This window comes from Cololabis saira, chromosome 4 (genome assembly GCF_033807715.1).
Source record: "Cololabis saira isolate AMF1-May2022 chromosome 4, fColSai1.1, whole genome shotgun sequence".
Taxonomy (NCBI): domain Eukaryota; kingdom Metazoa; phylum Chordata; class Actinopteri; order Beloniformes; family Belonidae; genus Cololabis; species Cololabis saira.
This window is the reverse complement of record NC_084590.1, coordinates 52,661,171-52,680,840: the sequence shown is the minus strand read 5'-3', so window position 1 is coordinate 52,680,840 and position 19,670 is coordinate 52,661,171. Positions and strand designations below refer to the sequence as shown.

The window sequence follows — 19,670 nt, the reverse complement described above, 5'->3', positions numbered from 1 at the left end:
TAGGCCACGCCCATTAATGCAAACCATGAAATATCAAATTTATCGCCAGGCCTGGCTTGGTGCAAAAGACACAAAGATAAAACATAGAGATCAAGAAAATTAAAAATTAAAACCACAGGGTAAAAAAAAACATGAGATAAAAGATACGATAAACGATTAGAAACAAATCACACATTAAGTTTTGAGATGCGATTTGAAGGTGGGTTAAGCTACTTTCACATAGAACGCGGCAACACCGCCGGGGTGGCGCAGAGTCGGCGGCGAGTGGGCGCAGACTCGGCGCAGAGCAGCGCGCATATTCGTTGCAAGTTGCTTGGCGACCGGAAAAACGTTTTTCCGGTCTGGCGCCGTTTTCCCATTGATTGTGTATGTGCTGCCGCTGCACAAGGGCGCAGGGCTTTTCACCGAGGTCGGTGGCACACAACAGGCCGCACGCCGCCGGGTTGCCCCGGGGTTACCGCGGCAGCAAGGGCGCAAGAAGACACGACTGCGCAAGACTGCGCAAGACAGCGCAAGACAGCGCAAGTTGCTGCTGGGAATTGAACATTTTTTAATCTCACCGTGCGTGACGACATCTCGGCGGTGTCCAATAGGAGAGAAGCTGCTGGAGGGAGAGAAAAAACTTGCAGGTTATAGATCAGAGACGATCAAGATGGAAGAAAGGATGATCTGATAATAGGAAAATGATAATAGGAAAGACATTTTTTTTCTATTTTCTATATATAAATATGAGAGAACAGCAACAAACAAAAACAAATAAATATGAACTTTTGTAGTTTGTAAAGATTGCTCTACAAATCTTTTTTTGTAAACTGAAAATGAGCTGCACATTTGTAATTCTAGGTTAGTGCCATTCCATAGTTTAACTCTCACTGGATATACATCTCCTTTTAGTCTCTTTTCTAGCTTTTTATATTACAAATTTACCAACATCACGCAAATTATATTTTGACTCACGTATTTAGAAAAACCGTTGTACACAGACAGGGAGTAAATTTAATCTAACTTTATACATTATTTGCATTATTTTATAATAAACCAAATCATAAAGTGTCATAACATGGGATTTTATAAACAATGGATTCGTATGTTCATAATATCCTACCCTATTAATAATAATAATAATATTAAAAATACGCATAGAGGACTATAGCATTTACTGATGTCTTATACGTGGAGCCCCAAACTCCCACACAATACCATATATAAGGTAATATTAGTGAACAATAAATTAAATGTAGTGCTTTATGATTTAATATATTTCTGGACTTATACAGGATTGCTATTGACTTTGTAATCTTTCCTTTTATGTATCTAATATGTTGTTTCCATGTTAATTTACAATCAATAACAACCCATAAGAATTTTATAGCAGATACTCTTTCAATTTCAGAATCACATATTTTTAATGTAATATCCCCATAAATTTGTTTTCGGTTTCCAAAAACCATACATTTTGTCTTTTTAATGTTAAGTGACAACTTATTGACGTCAAACCAAGTTTTAACATTTTTTTATTCCCTTTCAATTGAGGACAGAAGTGCCTTTAAATTTTTCCCAGAACAGTAACATATTTGTATCATCTGCAAAAATAATACATTTTAACAATTCAGTAACATTACAAATATCATTTATATAAAGTAAAAAAAGTTTTGGACCAATCACAGATCCCTGGGGTACGCCACAGGTGACCTCCCTGAATTGTGACATAGTGTTATTGATTTTTACACATTGCTGTCTATTTTCCAAATAGCTCTTAAGCCAAGAATAAGCCACACCTCTAAACCCAGACTTCTCTAGTTTTAGTAATAATATACTATAATCTATAGTGTCAAATGCCTTCTGTAGATCAATATAAATACCAACAGAAGATTCATCATTTTCAATTGCTGTTGCTATTTCTTCTACCATCTCCACCTGTATTTCTATTCTCCCTAAAACCATATTGATGTTCGCTCAATATTTTATATTTATCTATAAAAAAATCAATTTGTTTAACAAATAATTTCTCTAATATTTTTGAGAATTGGGGGAGAAGGGACACTGGTCTATAATTATCAATGCAATGCTTATCTCCATGTTTGAATACTAGTATAACCTTTGCTATTTTCATGTTATTGAAACACCCTTTTGGAAAGACAGATTGCATATATAGGTCAGAGAGCTTACAATTTGGTCAATAACTTCTTTAACAATTACCATGTCATTTCCAGTCGTATTGATTATTGTAACGCCCTGCTTTCTGGTCTTCCCAAAAAGAGGACCTCTAGTCTCCAATTACTACAAAACTCAGCTGCATGTGTGCTGATGAAGACCAGAAGGGTTAGGGTTAGGTTTAGGGCTAACCCTAACCCTAACCCTAACCATAACCCTAACCCTAACCCTTCTGGTCTTAGGGTTAGCCCTAACCCTAACCCTAAGACCAGAAGGGTTACAGTTAGGGTTAGCCCTAACCCTAAGACCAGAAGGGTTAGGGTTAACCCTAACTGTAACCCTTCTGGTCTTAGGGTTAGGGTTAGCCCTAACCCTAACCCTAACCCTAACCATAACCATAACCATAACCCTAACCCTAACCATAACCATAACCATAACCCTAACCCTAACCCTAACCATAACCATAACCCTAAGACCAGAAGGCGGCCCCACATTACACCAGTTTTAGAATCGCTGCATTGGCTCCCCGTGTGGTTTCTTTACAGGGCTCAGGTGTTCCCAATCATGATCAGACCATCACAATACGATACACAATACTGTACAGTACTTGATACATTTATATCAGTCCCCCCTCCATTAAATGTAACCCCTTATTGTTCTCTTTTAATATAAGAAAAAACAGGCTTATATCAGGAGTATCAGTTGAGAATCTGGGTGCTTTGGGTGTAATGGCTTTGCCAAAATGGATAGGTTTTTGTTTTTGTTTGTTTTCCTTTTCCCTCTTTCTTGTATTTGTCGTATATTTTTGATATTGATAGATATACTTCAAAAAGGTTAGATTTATATATCAAAGAAATAGGGAAGGAAAAATGGAAGAAGGAAACAAGGAAAGAGGTGTGTGCGTATTGTGTAAGCATGTATGTATGTATGTGCGTATATGTATTTGTATGTATACGTGTATACGTGTTTGTATATATATATATATATATATATATATATATATATATATAGTGTGTGTGTGTATGTGTGTGTGTCTGTGTAAATGCATATATACTAGGGGTATGATTTAATGCATTTTTTACTTCTTTCTACTCCTTTTCGAGCATGAGACTGAATGCATTTAAAATTTATATTTATTAATTTGTCATTAACTTTGTTTACAAAGGTACATTTATCATTTAGTGATTATTGTTGTTCTTTTTATCTTATTGATTCATTGTTTTGCTGTTTTATTTTTTTTTTTTTTTGTGCTTGTGTTCGAAATAAAGATTCGCCACCATGACTCTCTTCTGTCTTGCCTTTTCTTTCCTGTTCTTTCATGTAAACTTTCAAGCGGTTTGGGGAAGGAAATACACTCTCTCTGACAGAGTGAGTGTGTGTGTGTGTGTGTGTGTGTGTGTGTGTGTGTGTGTGTGTGTGTGTGTGTGTGTGTGTGTGTGTGTGTGTGTGTGTGTGTGTGTGTGTCTCCTCCGTACTTCTTGCTCCTCCTGTTTTGACTATAAAAGAAGAAGTTCAACTATTTGTCTTCAGTTTGATCGTAGACTCTTGCTGCTTCCTTCCTCTCCAACTTTATCTGTCCTATTCACATTGTGAGTATTTGTATATCACTTGTTGTCTCAGCCTGATGTCATGGTGTTTTTAATCTAGATACGTAACATTCAACAGTCTACTGCTGTACTAATTCTAATTTGTCAAAATATTTCTCTTAACAACAGAACCCTCATAAGAAATGGAAGAAATTGAAGGAATTTTTGAGGCTTTTGAAGATTATGTTGACGGGGCAGACGAGGCTGCAGAAGACTTGACAGAAGAAGAAAAGGCAGAACTAGAAAGGGAAGTCGCTGAAGCAAAAAATGCACTTTCTGAGCTTTCAGAACAATTAAAGAGTTTCAAAGAAATCCTTCAGAATTTAAAATCAGCCATAGGGCCAATAACAAAATGGTTGGCAAGAAATATAGCTATTGGTGCCATCTTTTGGGGAGTAAGTACTGGTCTGACCAGACTGCTCAAGTATGCAACTCCTAAAGAAAAGGAAACGAAACGTACTATCATTAGTGCTCTCAAGTGTGTGATCAACAGTGAAACTGACCTAAGCAAGAAGACGCTGAGTTGGACCAAGGATCACCAGGATGACATGATTACCCTGGAAACCTATCCCGTGCCTCTGGAATCCATCATGGCCAAATATCTGACTCCAGTATCAAAGGTGAGTCTGGGCGTGCCGGGGCGTACTGGATCCCACTCAACCCAAGAGATATACATCTGATTTGTTGCTCAACGTACTCTCAATGCAGTCAAAGTCTTTCATGCTGATTTCTCTACTCAAGATAATATTTTAATCTAATCACTGAAGTCCTGATGTACTTTTTTACTTTGATTATTTAGGCTGTTGAGGAAGCTTTCGATATTGCAGAGAGGTTTCAGACCAAGATTGGTGGGAAAGTGCAGCCGAAGCTCCCGAACGCAGGAGATATAACGCAGTTCCTCACCGCTGCTGAAGCTTTTCACCAAAGCTTCAGTGACCTGATTAAGTTCATATTTGAAAACAAGGACAAGTTTCAGCAGCTGGCTAGTTTTCCAGTGACACAGGATGACATGAAGGAGCTCAATCGCAAAATTGGAACAGCTCAAGCCTTGCCACTGTGGTAGAGAACGGCAAAAATGTAACTCCAAGAAAGTAAGAAGACTGTATTTATCAGGCACTTTGGAGTAACTCATATTTGAAACATTAATTTCTGGGACCTTTTTTTCTGTGAAAAAATATTTTTTGAGGTGTTCTGTCATATGTCAGGCTTTAAAGGGTTAATTAATAACCTGAATTTAGTTTTCTGCACTTTACTTAATCTCTGTGTTTTGGTTGTTTTCTGCCATTATCAGACAGTTCTGATGTATACAACCATATGATACAAGTTAATATTTGGGGTTTTAGGTTTTACTTGGAGAGCATCTTTTGGACTAAATGTTTGATTTTTTTATTTTCTTTCAAAAGTCTGAGCATAATGGATGAGCAAATGTTTGCTAAGACTGCAATGAAATAAAGCAAATATGAAAAGCATGTTTGTGTACCAGTCTGTGACCAAGCGTTATCTTGTAAATGACAGGGGGATTTAGGCGGAGGGTTGGGGTTGGCTCAGGGGAAAGGAGGAGGGGGTCTAAGACGGGGTGTAGCTGGGTGTGTAGGGGGCACCTGATAGTGTCATGGACAGTGGAGAAGGTTAAATAATTAATGAATGACATATTTGACATATAACCTTCTTCCGGCTCTCGGCGAAGGCAGACGTTTTTCTGCTCCTCTCCCTTATCTATCTGTCCTGCTGCTGCTTTTGTCCTGTCCCGTCTTCAGAGTCTCTTCTTTTCACTCCTCCCAAACTCTACAATCATGAAATTGATTAACTGGTCTCTCAGCACAACCAGAAGTCAGGGGGTAAGGGAGCCCTCCTGCCCCCATGGGATGTTTTTACTGGATACACAATGGATTCCTGGAAACACTGGAAACCGTTGTGTTTGGTGATTCTGTCTGTCGAGGACGTTGAAGATGCTTCATAATTGGATTTATGATAGCAGGATTTCTTCTAATTGGAGTGGGGATTTTCCTGGCCTATCGACAAACGCGTAAGTCGTCGACAGCTGTTCTGGCTCTTTCAGAGCTGCCGGACGTGGCTGAAGGATCAAGCAAGGTGATCAACACTCAGACTTTAACGCTGGGGGAGCAAAGCCGTAAGCTGGATGTGATTCTTGAACAGAATCTCAATCACAAAATGAAATTAGACGAGTTGGAGTTAGAGATATTAGTGGAAGAGGCAAATTGTTGTGCCGTATTCAGCACCCCTGCCGTGAAAAGCACCCCCTCGTATATTCAATGATAAGTAGACCAAGAAAAAAAACAACACACTGACACTTCAATATATTTATATATACACACTCACACAAACACATACTTAGGAGTTTATAATATATATATATATTTACAAATATTATGGAAGACAACACAGTAAGCAGGCTATTAATTAATGACATCAATAACCATTTACCTGATTTTTGTTATCTGTGACTGTGATTGTGGGAAAGTATGACTATTGTGGAATCCATGAGCGCATTTAAACATGAATCATTAACACAAAACTGGACGCTAAACAGAACGTGACACGGAATGAGAATATCATTTTTGTCAGACGAGGGGGTGCTTTTCACGGCAGGGGTGCTGAATACGGCACAACACCGGGGTATGACAACTGCAGAAGATATACATTTTGTGATATTCATTTTGTGATTTATTGTGTGGAAAATACTGCAATGTAGTTGCAGGTTGTGATGATTACCACTACAGTGATGTAGCTGGTGTAATGATGTGGGTGGGATGTGGGGGGGGTTAATGGAGTGATGTAATTGTAATTACTTATGTATTTAGTTAAGTATATGTATAATTGTGCTTTTATATGAATGTATTTCAATTTTAATGGACCCCAGGAAGACTAGTTGGCGCTTTGCGTCCGCTAATGGGGATCCAAAATAAAAAAAAAAAAAGAACAAGTATAGGCGCACAATGAGAAACACTTTTTTCTCCATGAAAACATGTGATTTATTTATTATCACAAATAAAACAAATGAATGTGCCTCCTGTGGCAACCTTTTGCTGAATAATACTCGATTTAACATTCAAATAAAATATTTCTCCTTTTGCATGTGGAGATTAGCACCTTCCTTTCCAACGTATTAAATACAGACGCAATCACAATCCCCGCAAAAACTTTCAGGCTTGGTAAATCTCATTGCGTGTGGTAAATGGACCAATTTGGATTTTCCCCTCCCAGTATTTAGGATTTCTGCCGGGTACGCCCCATATTGATTATTCATCAGGGCAAAAGTACTAAATGAACAGCGTGTGCTATTTTGCTCATTTGAGAAACGCAGTCCTCTTTGCACGCTGTTAGTAGATCAGCTCGCACTTTGGTTTGCGGGTGATGTCAAGTTTGCACACCAGCACCAGCACCAGTACCAGTACCAGCAGCAGCACCAGCACCAGCACCAGTACCAGTACCAGCACCAGCACCAGTACCAGTACCAGTACCAGCACCAGTACCAGTACCAGCACCAGCACCAGCACCAGTACCAGTACCAGTACCAGCACCAGCACCAGGACCAGCACCAGTACCAGCACCAGTACCAGTACCAGCACCAGTACCAGCACCAGTACCAGTACCAGCACCAGTACCAGCACCAGCACCAGTACCAGTACCAGTACCAGTACCAGCACCAGTACCAGCACCAGTACCAGTACCAGCACCAGCACCAGCACCAGCACCAGTACCAGTACCAGCACCAGCACCAGTACCAGCACCAGCACCAGTACCAGTACCAGCACCAGCACCAGTACCAGTACCAACACCAGTACCAGTACCAGCACCAGTACCAGTACCAGCACCAGTACCAGTACCAGTACCAGTACCAGCACCAGTACCAGCACCAGCACCAGCACCAGCACCAGCACCAGTACCAGTACCAGCACCAGCTTCATTTCACCACCTCACAGCCTGCGTCTCCAGTTCCCTGTGTCTTAAGTTCCTACGGGACGGTCAGGGTTGCCGTAGAGATACGCACATTTTTTCGGTTAGTTTTTTCTTTTTAAATCCCAACCTTTACGTAGAAGGTGCTTGCACATTTTTCAAGCCCTGTTTTGTGCGCAAGCAAGCTTTACAAATGAGGCCCCAGGACATTGGCTAAGGAGCAGCTCTGGGGCGAAGTTTCACAGACTTATCGCTCACACACACACTTACTGATAACCACACCCCGCTAATCTTGAACTCCTTCCCGCCCCCCCTCTTATCAGCCCCCCAACAGTCTCCGGGTTCCAGCTCCACGAAGGCCGCAGCCTTCACTTGGATGAACTGTGCCGGGACCCCCCCTCCATCCCAGTGTCATCCTTCCTCTAAGAAGTGGTGTCCGTATTAATGGAGCCATCGGTGTGAACCGGAGTCAAGTTCTCTTGTCTGAATAATGTCTGACTTGGCAATAAAGCTTTTTCTGATTCTGATTCTGATTCTGATTCTGCTTGGTACAGAACTTTCTGAAATTAGCAGAACAGTCCAGAATGTTTTACAGTTACAAACCCTTGGGAAATTAAACATTTACAGTTCAAAAAGGTCCAATCACAGCAGTTTTTTTAAATATTTATTTTCACCAAACTTTATTTATATATAACATGGCTGGCATAAAAGCATTATATCCATTAAGAACACCAACCCTGTGCTTAGGGCTCCATGTCCTGCATGTTTTTCTGTTTCAGAACACGTGATACAAATGAATGTCAGACGTCCATGAAAAGCTGCTGACGACCATTAATTACAATCAAGTGTGCTGATGTTTGTTTCAGAAATAGAAATAGAAATGACTTCCGGTTATGGCGGCGAGCTGGTCGGTGGTGTAGTCAGAGAGCTCCCAGAACGGTCCGACGTTTCCCCTGTTATAGAGAACCCACCGAGTTTATACCTGTGAACTCCTATGGGGAAATACCAACTGAGAAATGCTAAGACCACAACGAGTCCAAACGGTGAGGAAAACGAGCATATGGCCACAGAAGAAGTTGATTCAGGTGCAGCTAACGTGCCTGCTCCCATGGACGCCCTACAAGCTAGCTTACATGCTATCTGCGCCGACATAAAAGCAGGACACCTGGGGCCTCATTTAAAATGGACTGCGTAGGAGTCATACTGTGGCAGTATGATGTCCTGCTGTGACTGAAAACAGGCGAGTGAGCTGCTCTGCACTCAATTTCAGGCCTCAGCCTATTAGCACGGAGGGTGAGGGAATAAAAGGCGGTTGTTCCCTCCCCTCGCCCTCTCACTTCCTGGTTCCAAGCTCTTCCGGTTTCCCGGCGTTCCTTCGCAGCGTTCAGTGCAGTGGTCCATAGTGGTCTAGTGGATGGTGGCGATCCTCTCTATGTGTGTCACAAGCTTTGAAAAGACAAGTGCTTCCTGAACGCATCGCCAGCGCACCATAACACGGAGCTGTGTAAAGCCTCCTCGGTTCTCATAACCGGAGGACAACTGCAGAAAAAGACCCGTGGCCACTGACTGAGCTCAAGATAAGGACAGGGGACACTGCTGCTTCGCATGCCCTTCTTTTATCTGTGTGATTTGTTTGCTGTGGACTTTATTTGCCGTGCTCTGTTTCCTTTTTTTGCTTTGCCTGTCGGTCCCGGCTTAACTCCGACGCCGCTGTGAGCATATTGCTGGCGGGAGCTGGGTGTTCTAGTCCTGGTCCCAGACTTCTTCCCCGATCCGCAGGCCCGGGCTGTAGTCTCCCTGTCTGGGCCGCGTGTGTGGGTGTTTGTGGCAGAAGTTTGTAGCAGTTGCTGCAACAGTGTGGATGAGAGTGAGTGAGTTTTTAGTATAGGGCTGTTTTGTTTGTTTTGAGATTAAACTGGATCTTTATGTTTCATGTTTATTTTGTGTTGAGTTGGTAACTCTGGCCAGAGACCCCTCTTTCTTTATTTCTTTTACACCATTGGTATAAATTGCTCATTATTTTTGCTTTAGTTCTTTTTGTACCTATAACAGCTTTTGTTTATTGTGTTAACAGTATTTCATATTTTCTTTTGAAGGAGTTGTTTATTAGTTATTGTGTCTAACTGTTTTTCTTTTGTTGTGCAGCTGCTGAGAGCCGGTGGTGGTGGTGGTATCCCCGGTGGTGGTTTCCCTTCGTGTGCTGTGGTCTTGAGTTTGGTTTTTGTGCACCTCACCTTTTGCTGTGCGTGTGTGTGAGTGGGGTGCTCCTTTTTAATTTTGGATTCCTCACCCCTGCCCCCCCTCACCATCGGTAAGCCTCAGCTATTAATACAACTTGGTGTTATTTTTGTTGGCCCTTTTGTTACAATTTTAATCTGTTTAATATACAAATAAATGGTCTATGGCCTGTTGAATGGTGAACCACGTCTCTAGTATTACCTTTGTATAATTTACCTGTGTGTCTTTATTAGATTTAGCCATTTAGAATTCCCTGGGTGAAACTCCCAGGGTGGCGTTGTTGGTCCTCCAATTTTGTAGATTTTGCCCTTTATAAAATAACAGTAGCCCCTCGTAACGCCACAATACTAAAAGTGCACGTACACTCAAAAGCCGAAAATGCCGGGCGCAAAAAAAAATCCGGATCAATAAAATCATTTGCACGCAGATTTGCACGCAACGTTCCTTTATCCTTTATCCTTTATCGCACGGTTCGCACACCCCTTGCGGCGGCCCTGCTCTGAGGTTTATGTTCATGTTCTGGATCTCTGGAAAGCGTCTAGAGACATCTGTTGTATTAGACGCTATATAAATAAAATCGAATTGAATTGAATTGAAGTCCTCCAATAAAAACAAGGCGTAACTTTTCTCGCACGTTTATTGAAGATCCACAATTTACAGTAAAACTGTAATAAGGAACAAAACACAAACACAAATCAGAATCTAAACAATATTCACTGACATGACTAAGAAATGTAACTAAGCTAAAAAAATGTTGAGTAATAGGGCAAAGCTATGCTAGCCATCAATTAAGTCACTCTTAGATTGAATTTGCAGCAAAACAAACTTTCAGCAAATATAATATGCAAGTCATATCTAAAAATCAACAAAACAAAATACTCACGGACAAATAGTGTCCAAGGCAACAATGTTAAAGATAAACTGCAGCAGGAGAAACAGCAGCATGTGCTCTCTTCTGGGCCTGGTTCATTCTGAGGAAATTACTCTACAGTTAATGCTGCTAGGGGGCCACACGGGGGCGCTGTTGTACAAAATCTACTATTATATTATAATTTATAAATGCACCTGAACACAGGGCAGAACAGAGAGGAACATTCTTTTTTTTACCAAATGTACAAATCACTGCGTTCTTGTTGATAGTCCAGTCTTCTTCCTTTTATGCATAAACGTAACGTTAAAAGGCCTATATATATATATATATATATATATATATATATATATATATATATATATATATATATATATATATATAAATGTACAACATATTCGGACAATGAAAAGACACACTGATATATAACTGCTACTTTACTTCACACACCATATTTAAGAAATGCTCCTTGTGTTAAAACAATTATAATGTGTACATTTCAAATAGTGACATTAAAGATGACACATAAAAACATTCATCACAACAGGTTACAGTTAATGATTATATAATAAAGTCGTGTAGATTTTATGAACTAAACTTCAGTAATGAACTAAATGTAAGAGCCATTTGTGTTATTGTATCAAATGTGTTTATGGATCTGTCCACTAGGGGGAGCAGTGATACCATCAATTAGCTCGGTCTATTTAATCAGGATAAATCACACACACACTGCAAAAACTCAGAATTTTAACAAGAATATTTGTCTTATTTCTAGTTAAAATGTCTCATTTTAAGTCAAAAATAATCTCATTACACTTAAAACAAGAGTCATCACTGAAAAAAACAACAATTTTCACCTGTTTCAAGTAGATTTTCACTTAAAATAAGTAGAAAAATCTGCCAGTGGAACAAGATGTCTTTTGCTTGTAATGAGAAGATAAATCTTGTCCCACTGGCAGATTTTTCTACTTATTTCAAGTGAACATTTACTTGAAACAGGTGAAAATTGTCAAATAGGTTATTTTTTGGGTAATGACTCTTGTTTTAAGTGTAATGAGATTTTTTTTTACTAAAAATGAGATGAGTGTTCGGAACGAGGAAATATTTTCACCAGTTCTCAGTTTCTCCTCCGGCTGCTGCTGCAGCTGCTGCTGCTGCAGCTGCTGCTGCTGCAGCTGCTGTTACCATGGTAACAGCTGCTGCTGCTGCTGCTGCTGTTACCATGGTAACAGCTGCTGCTGCTGCTCCCCGGGGCCGGCGGCTCTTCTCATCTCCCAAAACATCGGAGCAAATCTCTTAACAGGCGTTATTTGGATAAACTGAGTCCAGGTTGGGGATCTTAACGGTTACTTTTACACCTGAAAACATATTAAAACTTAATAAAGTGGCATATTAACAGCGCTACAGCAGAAATTAAAACAGCTTTTGGCTCTCAGCTTCCTGATTTTAGGGCTGGTGATGAAAGTAGGAGTAGTGGGAGTATTGGGACAGAAACCTGGGAAGATTTAGAGTCCCTAAAATCTGTCCCTTCTTTTTTAGGGCTAGTGGTAGTGAGGGAGGGCTAGTGGTAGTGAGGGAGGGCTAGTGGTAGTGAGGAGGGCTAGTGGTAGTGAGGGAGGGCTAGTGGTGGTGAGGGAGGGCTAGTGGTAGTGAGGGAGGGCTAGTGGTAGTGAGGGAGGGCTAGAGATAGAAAGTAGGGGGAGTATTGGGATTGGGCCTAAACCTCCGTCACTCATCACTAGATCTGGGTTTCTATCTCCAACTACACTAAACATCCGTCACTCATCACTGGATCTGGGTTTCTATCTCCAACTACACTAAACCTCCGTCACTCATCACTGGATCTGGGTTTCTATCTCCAACTACACTAAACCTCCGTCACTCATCACTGGATCTGGGTTTCTATCTCCAACTACACTAAACCTCCGTCACTCATCACTGGATCTGGGTTTCTATCTCCAACTACACTAAACCTCCATCACTCATCACTGGATCTGGGTTTCTATCTCTAACTACACTAAACATCCGTCACTCATCACTGGATCTGGGTTTCTATCTCCAACTACACTAAACCTCCGGCACTCATCACTGGATCTGGGTTTCTATCTCCAACTACACTAAACCTCCGTCACTCATCACTGGATCTGGGTTTCTATCTCCAACTACACTAAACCTCCGTCACTCATCACTGGATCTGGGTTTCTATCTCCAACTACACTAAACCTCCGTCACTCATCACTGGATCTGGGTTTCTATCTCTAACTACACTAAACCTCCGTCACTCATCACTGGATCTGGGTTTCTATCTCTAACTACACTAAACCTCCGTCACTCATCACTGGATCTGGGTTTCTATCTCCAACTACACTAAACCTCCGTCACTCATCACTGGATCTGGGTTTATATCTCCAACTACACTAAACCTCCGTCACTCATCACTGGATCTGGGTTTCTATCTCCAACTACACTAAACCTCCGTCACTCATCACTGGATCTGGGTTTCTATCTCCAACTACACTAAACCTCCGTCACTCATCACTGGATCTGTGTTTCTATCTCACAACTATCTCACAACTCGTCCTCCTTGTGGAAAACTTCTCCATCCAGCTGCTCTCTCCACTTCAGGGTGACTCCGTCCACTCCGTCCTCCTTCAGTTTGTCCTGGAGCTGGAGACACAAACAGGACACACTTTCAAACACAAACTCAACCTACGGTGGTTGTTTTATTGTTATAAATTGACAGCGTTTCCGTCCCACACTTGCCTGTTTCAGGAGTTGTTCTTGCACCGCCGGGTCATTCAGGTCCACAGAGTCGTCCACCTTCACTTTCACCTTCACCACCGTCTTCTTCACGACTGGTGCTGAATGGGAAGAGAAATAAAACATGGTTTTCTATTGAAAACAGAAAATATCAGTACATATTTACTTCCTACATTAATTGTATATGTTGTTCTATGTTTACTCCCTAAAACACTCACTGTCATAACTGTAGCAGACAAACGGTAATCTGGTTTCACAGGACCGAAACTTCCATTGTCCTGAGCTGCTTGAAGAAACACCACAAATAACTCTCATCGAGTTCAAGGGATTATCAGCAGCCTCGCAGTTTTCAAAGAGGAAGGTGCTCCCATCAGACCAGTTAAAGGTTGGATCTCTATACAGGCCCATCCAAACCCCGTATGCATCAGGTATTTCCCTCTGGGCCGCCTCTCTCTCTGCATCGTTCCTCATAATGGCCAGGTCTATGAAGTTCTCCCTGCAGTAACTCTGAGCACTGGACCAGTTCATCGCCTCGTTCACATAAACATATTCAGGATTCTGCTGTGATCCTGCAGATAAAGTGATAAAGAGGAGGTTAGTTGGGTTCAAAACAGCTTAAAACCCTAACATGCTCCATAGTCTTACCTTTGTAACACAAGAAGCGTATTCTTGACTGGCAAGGATAGTCCCCCCATGATGATGAATAGCTTGATGATGACCATACGATGTATACACAGAACCATCGGCATGAGTGAAAGATTGGAAAGCCACTTCTCCAGTCCGTGTAGTCAGCTCCGGTACCGTTGAACCCATCAGACCACTTCCAGTCGACTTCATGCCTCAGACCGATCCAGACGTCAGAGCTGGAACCAGCAGATGAAAGTGTGTTCCTGAGTTGGTTCTGTTCCTCATGGTTCTGCATGGTGGCCAGGTCCGTGTGTTTCTCTCTGCAGTATTTCTGAGCTTCGGTCCAAGTCAACTTCTGACCAACGAAGTGGTAGCGACGGACGAGGCAGGTGGAGAGGACCAAGCACTCTGAGAGAAAATATCAACTCCTTTGTTAATTACAGTCGCTTTAAACTAACATTGTTACCTACCGCCATTATTATAACACAATTTTAAAACACCATCAGATAATAATAAAGGAATAACTGACCTGAGAGAAATAAGAGACCCAACAAGATCTTCTCCATGGTGATGATGCTCGTTGGACGGTGAAAGGAGAAGTTTTATCATCAACGCTTGTGGGAGGTTCCAGTGGGAGGTTTCAGTGGGAGGTTCCAGTCAGAAGTTCCAGTAGCCTCCAGGCTTTTTAATAAAACCTTCATTTTTGCATCTTTATGCAAAATGTTTCATGTTGGCCGTCATTACATAAACCTGTTGTTTAACCTGTCTGCATGTGTTGTTATCTTGTGTTATCTTGTGTAACCGTCACGTATCATGCACTAACTGAGTATACGAGGGCACTTTCAACAGAGCACTGATGAAGACGCTGGTGGTCTGTGCGGACCGGTGTGTTAGGGTCTGACATTTCCCCCAGTTTTGGGGGAGTTTCCCCTGAACAGTCTCACCGGTCGACCCGTCCCCGAGACCGACCCCCTGACCCCCCCCCCCCCGAAATGTCTCCCCGGGATGTGACTCCATCCATCTCTGTATCAGTAGGTCTGGATGTGGATGTGACTCCATCCATCTCTGTATCAGTAGGTCTGGATGTGGATGTGACTCCATCCATCTCTGTATCAGTAGGTCTGGATGTGACTCCATCCATCTCTGTATCAGTAGGTCTGGATGTGGATGTGACTCCATCCATCTCTGTATCAGTAGGTCTGGATGTGGATGTGACTCCATCCATCTCTGTATCAGTAGGTCTGGATGTGGATGTGACTCCATCCATCTCTGTATCAGTAGGTCTGGATGTGGATGTGACTCCATCCATCTCTGTATCAGTAGGTCTGGATGTGGATGTGACTCCATCCATCTCTGACCTTCTGCACTGCAAAAACTCAAAATCTTAACAAGAATATTTGTCTTATTTCTAGTTAAAATGTGGAAAACTGGAAAAAGAACAACAATTTCCACCTGTTTCAAGTAGATTTCCACTTAAAATAAGTAGAAAAATCTGCCAGTGGAACAAGATTTTTTTGCTTGTAATGAGAAGATAAATCTTGTTCCACTGGAAAATTGTCAAATAACAAGTTATTTATCTGGTAATGACTCTTGTTTTAAGTCCAATGAGATTTTTTTGACTAAAAGTGAGACATTTGAACTAGAAATAAGACAAATATTCCTGGAAAGATTCTGAGTTTTTTCAGTGTGATACCGATACTGCAGTAAACAACATATCCCCATGTGCAACACTAACTTTTATTTGAATATTGTTCCACCCCCCCCCACAACTAAAACTATCAACTAAGATTATTGTATCAGCTGCGTGCCATGCCTCAAGGAAGTAAACTATGCAAAAACCTTCCAAAACAATTCTGGGTTAACTGTTCTGTCATGAAACGTTGACTCACGGGAGCGTTCATGGGAATGACAGGATGATTGTTGTCCCTGCACAACTTTGTGACAGGATGTGAGCAAATGTATAAGAAGAAGAAAATGAAATAAATATTAGTTCTTTTTTTAGTCATTTTTATAAGTCACATCTTTTTATTGATTGTGAACTATCAATGCATGTAATTGTAAACATGTTAGGAACCTTTTTCCCTACAAGCTCATGTTAAAGTAGGAGAATAGCTGAACCCCCCGAACTGTCTCACCGGTCGGCCCCGAGGGCGACCCCCCCCCCCCCCTGAACTTTCTCACCGGTCGGCCCCGAGGCCGACCCCCCCCCCCCCGAACTGTCTCACCGGTCGGCCCCGAGGGCGACCCCCCCCCCCCGAACTGTCTCACCGGTCGGCCCCGAGGGCGACCCCCCCCCCCCCCCGAACTGTCTCACCGGTCGGCCCCGAGGCCGACCCCCCCCCCCCCCCCCCCCCCCCCCAACTTTCTCACCGGTCGGCCCCGAGGGCGAACCCCCCCCCCCCCCCCCCCCCCCGGAACTGTCTCTCCGGTCGGCCCCGAGGGCGGCCCCCCACCCCCCGAACTGTCTCACCGGTCGGCCCGGTCGGCCCCAGGTCTGGATGTGAGTCCATCCATCTCTGACCTCCTGACACCTTGATACCGGTACTGCAGTAAACGACATATTTTCTTCACATGTGCAACACTAACTTTTATTTGGATATCGTTCAAAATAAAAACTATAACTATAAACTAAGATTATTGTATCACTTGCGTTTGATGCCTCAAGGAAGTAAACCTATGCAAAAACCTTCCAAAATACTTTTGGCTTATCTGACCGAGAACTCTTTTGCATTTGTGCCTCAGAATCCAGAAACAGCAACATTTGCATAATTTCAGCTGAATCAAACACCAACTCTTAGAAACTCTGGTTTACGGTGTTGATGACTCACTGGGGCGTTCATGAGATTGAAATGAGGTAGAGATGAACCTTCAGAGATCTCTACCTCAGTTACATTTGATTTTATTTTAATTACTTTACTTCCAGACACTTCCACCTAGTTTAAATGTTATTCTATTATAATTATTTAACTTTAAAACACCTCTCCCGAGTTTAAATTTTGACTTTTTTCTCGACATTTCGACTTTTTTCTCGACATTTCAACTTTTTTCTCAAGATTGTACTTCAACATTAATCTCGACATTTTGAAAAATAAATCTCCCCCAGTTCTAACTAATATAGAAACATGCAGCATGTGTTTCTTCATTCTAATTCTGATACAAGACTTTTCATTTTTTGCAGCTCCAGACACATTTGTTTTTTGTGTTTTTGGTCCAATAAGGCTCTAAAACATTTTGTGTTGCCGACCGCTGGTCTAGTGAGTTTTAGAAACATTCTAAGGGCATCGTTGTCTGTCCCCTGTAGCTTTTTCATTTTAGCTCTGGTATAACGGCAGCACAAGTGAGCGGTGTATAGCGGAGTGTAATATGTTTTAAACAGTGCTGTTTTAACATTATCCGTACATGTGAAACTTACAGCATTTTAACTTGGCCGTATAGTTTACAGCTCTGACGCTGCAAATCATCATCGTCACTGAAATCCTCCCTGATTATGTGGCCCAGGTATTTAAAACTTCTTTACAACCTCTAATACTCCTGCCAAAGAAAGAGAGGGAAAGGTATAAGCTTCTGATCGTACTTTGTTTTGCAGATCATGACAACACTCTTTTTAGAATTGAACAATAAATCAAAATAAAAACCATGTTTAGTCCAGACCCGTAGCAGCTGCTGCAGGCCAGCGCTGTACGGAGACAATACCACTAGATCACCTGTATAGATCTATGATTGATAAGGTTGATTGGCCAGCGCTGTACGGAGACAATACCACTAGATCATCTGTATAGATCTATGATTGATAAGGTTGATAAGGTTGATTGGCCAGCGCTGTACGGAGACAATACCACTAGATCATCTGTATAGATCTATGATTGATAAGGTTGATAAGGTTGATAGGCCAGCGCTGTACGGAGACAATACCACTAGATCATCTGTATAGATCTGTGATTGATAAGGTTGATAAGGTTGATAGGCCAGCGCTGTACGGAGACAATACCACTAGATCATCTTTATAGATCTGTGATTGATAAGGTTGATAAGGTTGATTGGCCAGCGCTGTACGGAGACAATACCACTAGATCATCTGTATAGATCTATGATTGATAAGGTTGATAGGCCAGCGCTGTACGGAGACAATACCACTAGATCATCTGTATAGATCTATGATTGATAAGGTTGATTGGCCAGCGCTGTACGGAGACAATACCACTAGATCATCTGTATAGATCTATGATTGATAAGGTTGATTGGCCAGCGCTGTACGGAGACAATACCACTAGATCATCTGTATAGATCTATGATTGATAAGGTTGATTGGCCAGCGCTGTACGGAGACAATAGCACTAGATCATCTGTATAGATCTATGATTGATAAGGTTGATTGGCCAGCGCTGTACGGAGACAATACCACTAGATCATCTGTATAGATCTGTGATTGATAAGGTTGATTGGCCAGCGCTGTACGGAGACAATACCACTAGATCATCTGTATAGATCTATGATTGATAAGGTTGATAGGCCAGCGCTGTACGGAGACAATACCACTAGATCATCTGTATAGATCTATGATTGATAAGGTTGCCCACCATTCAACCTGTTTTACACTCACTGAGCTGTTTGGATAAATCATCCATGTATAAATTAAATAATAAAGGTGATAAAATCCCCCCCAGTGCACGCCCTTGGACACCAGAAAGGGTGTGGGTGTTCTCCTTCCCCACCCAGCCTGCAGAGTCTGTGAGAATACCAAAACTGTAGGATCCTTATAAGATATGAGGGGAAACCTCTCTCTTTTAGTTTTAAGAACAGTTTACCGTGGTGAATATGATCAAAGGCACGTGAGGCATCCAGAAAACACATAAATATTGTACTATTATGACTCCTGTACTGGCTGACAATTTCCTTAAGTGTCAAGGTCAAGGTTTACTTGGTCTCGGAGTAGAGGCCACAAAGCTGCAGCACAGACAGACACAGACAACACATTAAAGTGTATAAATACATAGGTCCGTGCCATGTTTTCTGGAAACCAAATTGGTTGTGGGTGGTTGCTGTCTACTCTTTGAGCCTGTCCATAAGAATTCCCTCCAGTACCTTGAACATAATGCTCGCCAGGGGAATTGGTCTGTAGTTGTCCATGCTTCTTAACTTTCCCCTTTTGTACTAACAGTTTATGTTTATATTATATGTTGAGAGGGATAGTTATAATTATGTAATAAATGTATTATGTATGTAGCATATATATATATATATATATATATATATATTTATAGTGATATTTATGTAGTTTATATCGTGTATATTTATATAGATTTATATAATATTTGTATTTTCTATATATTGATATAATATTTATGTAATATTTATATTTTCTATAAACTTATATATAGGGTTAGTTCATCGCTCCTCTCCACTTTCCCGGACTGTTTACTCCTGCCTTTCGTCTGCTTTTCCCCTTCCATCGTCGATTAAACAAATTTGAGAGAGTAATTATATTTAAATTGGGGAATAAACTCCGACCGTCTAAGAGG

At 41.6% G+C, this 19,670-nt stretch overlaps 1 protein-coding gene and 1 long non-coding RNA gene across 4 annotated transcripts in view; one reads left to right on the top strand and one right to left on the bottom strand.

Moving 5' to 3' along the window:
* The window catches only part of LOC133442481 (secretory phospholipase A2 receptor-like), a 50,500-nt gene extending 35,781 nt beyond the window's left edge, over positions 1-14,719 (bottom strand). For 2 of the 3 annotated variants that reach the window (XM_061720490.1, XM_061720489.1), the window contains exons 1-3: positions 14,681-14,719; positions 14,170-14,559; positions 13,743-14,093 (exon numbers count right to left, since the gene is read on the bottom strand). In XM_061720490.1, the coding sequence (XP_061576474.1) occupies positions 13,743-14,093; positions 14,170-14,559; positions 14,681-14,717 (778 nt within the window). In that variant the 5' untranslated portion in view covers positions 14,718-14,719. Of the gene's footprint in view, positions 1-13,225; positions 13,432-13,527; positions 13,626-13,742; positions 14,094-14,169; positions 14,560-14,680 lie in introns of those variants that run through there. The other variant, XM_061720491.1, reaches the window with a different exon arrangement.
* LOC133442480 (uncharacterized) lies at positions 3,674-4,654 on the top strand. The gene is made up of 3 exons (XR_009782558.1): positions 3,674-3,743; positions 3,870-4,360; positions 4,540-4,654. It is a non-coding gene; the product is annotated as an uncharacterized LOC133442480 (long non-coding RNA).
* Positions 14,720-19,670: the final 4,951 nt, after the last annotated feature.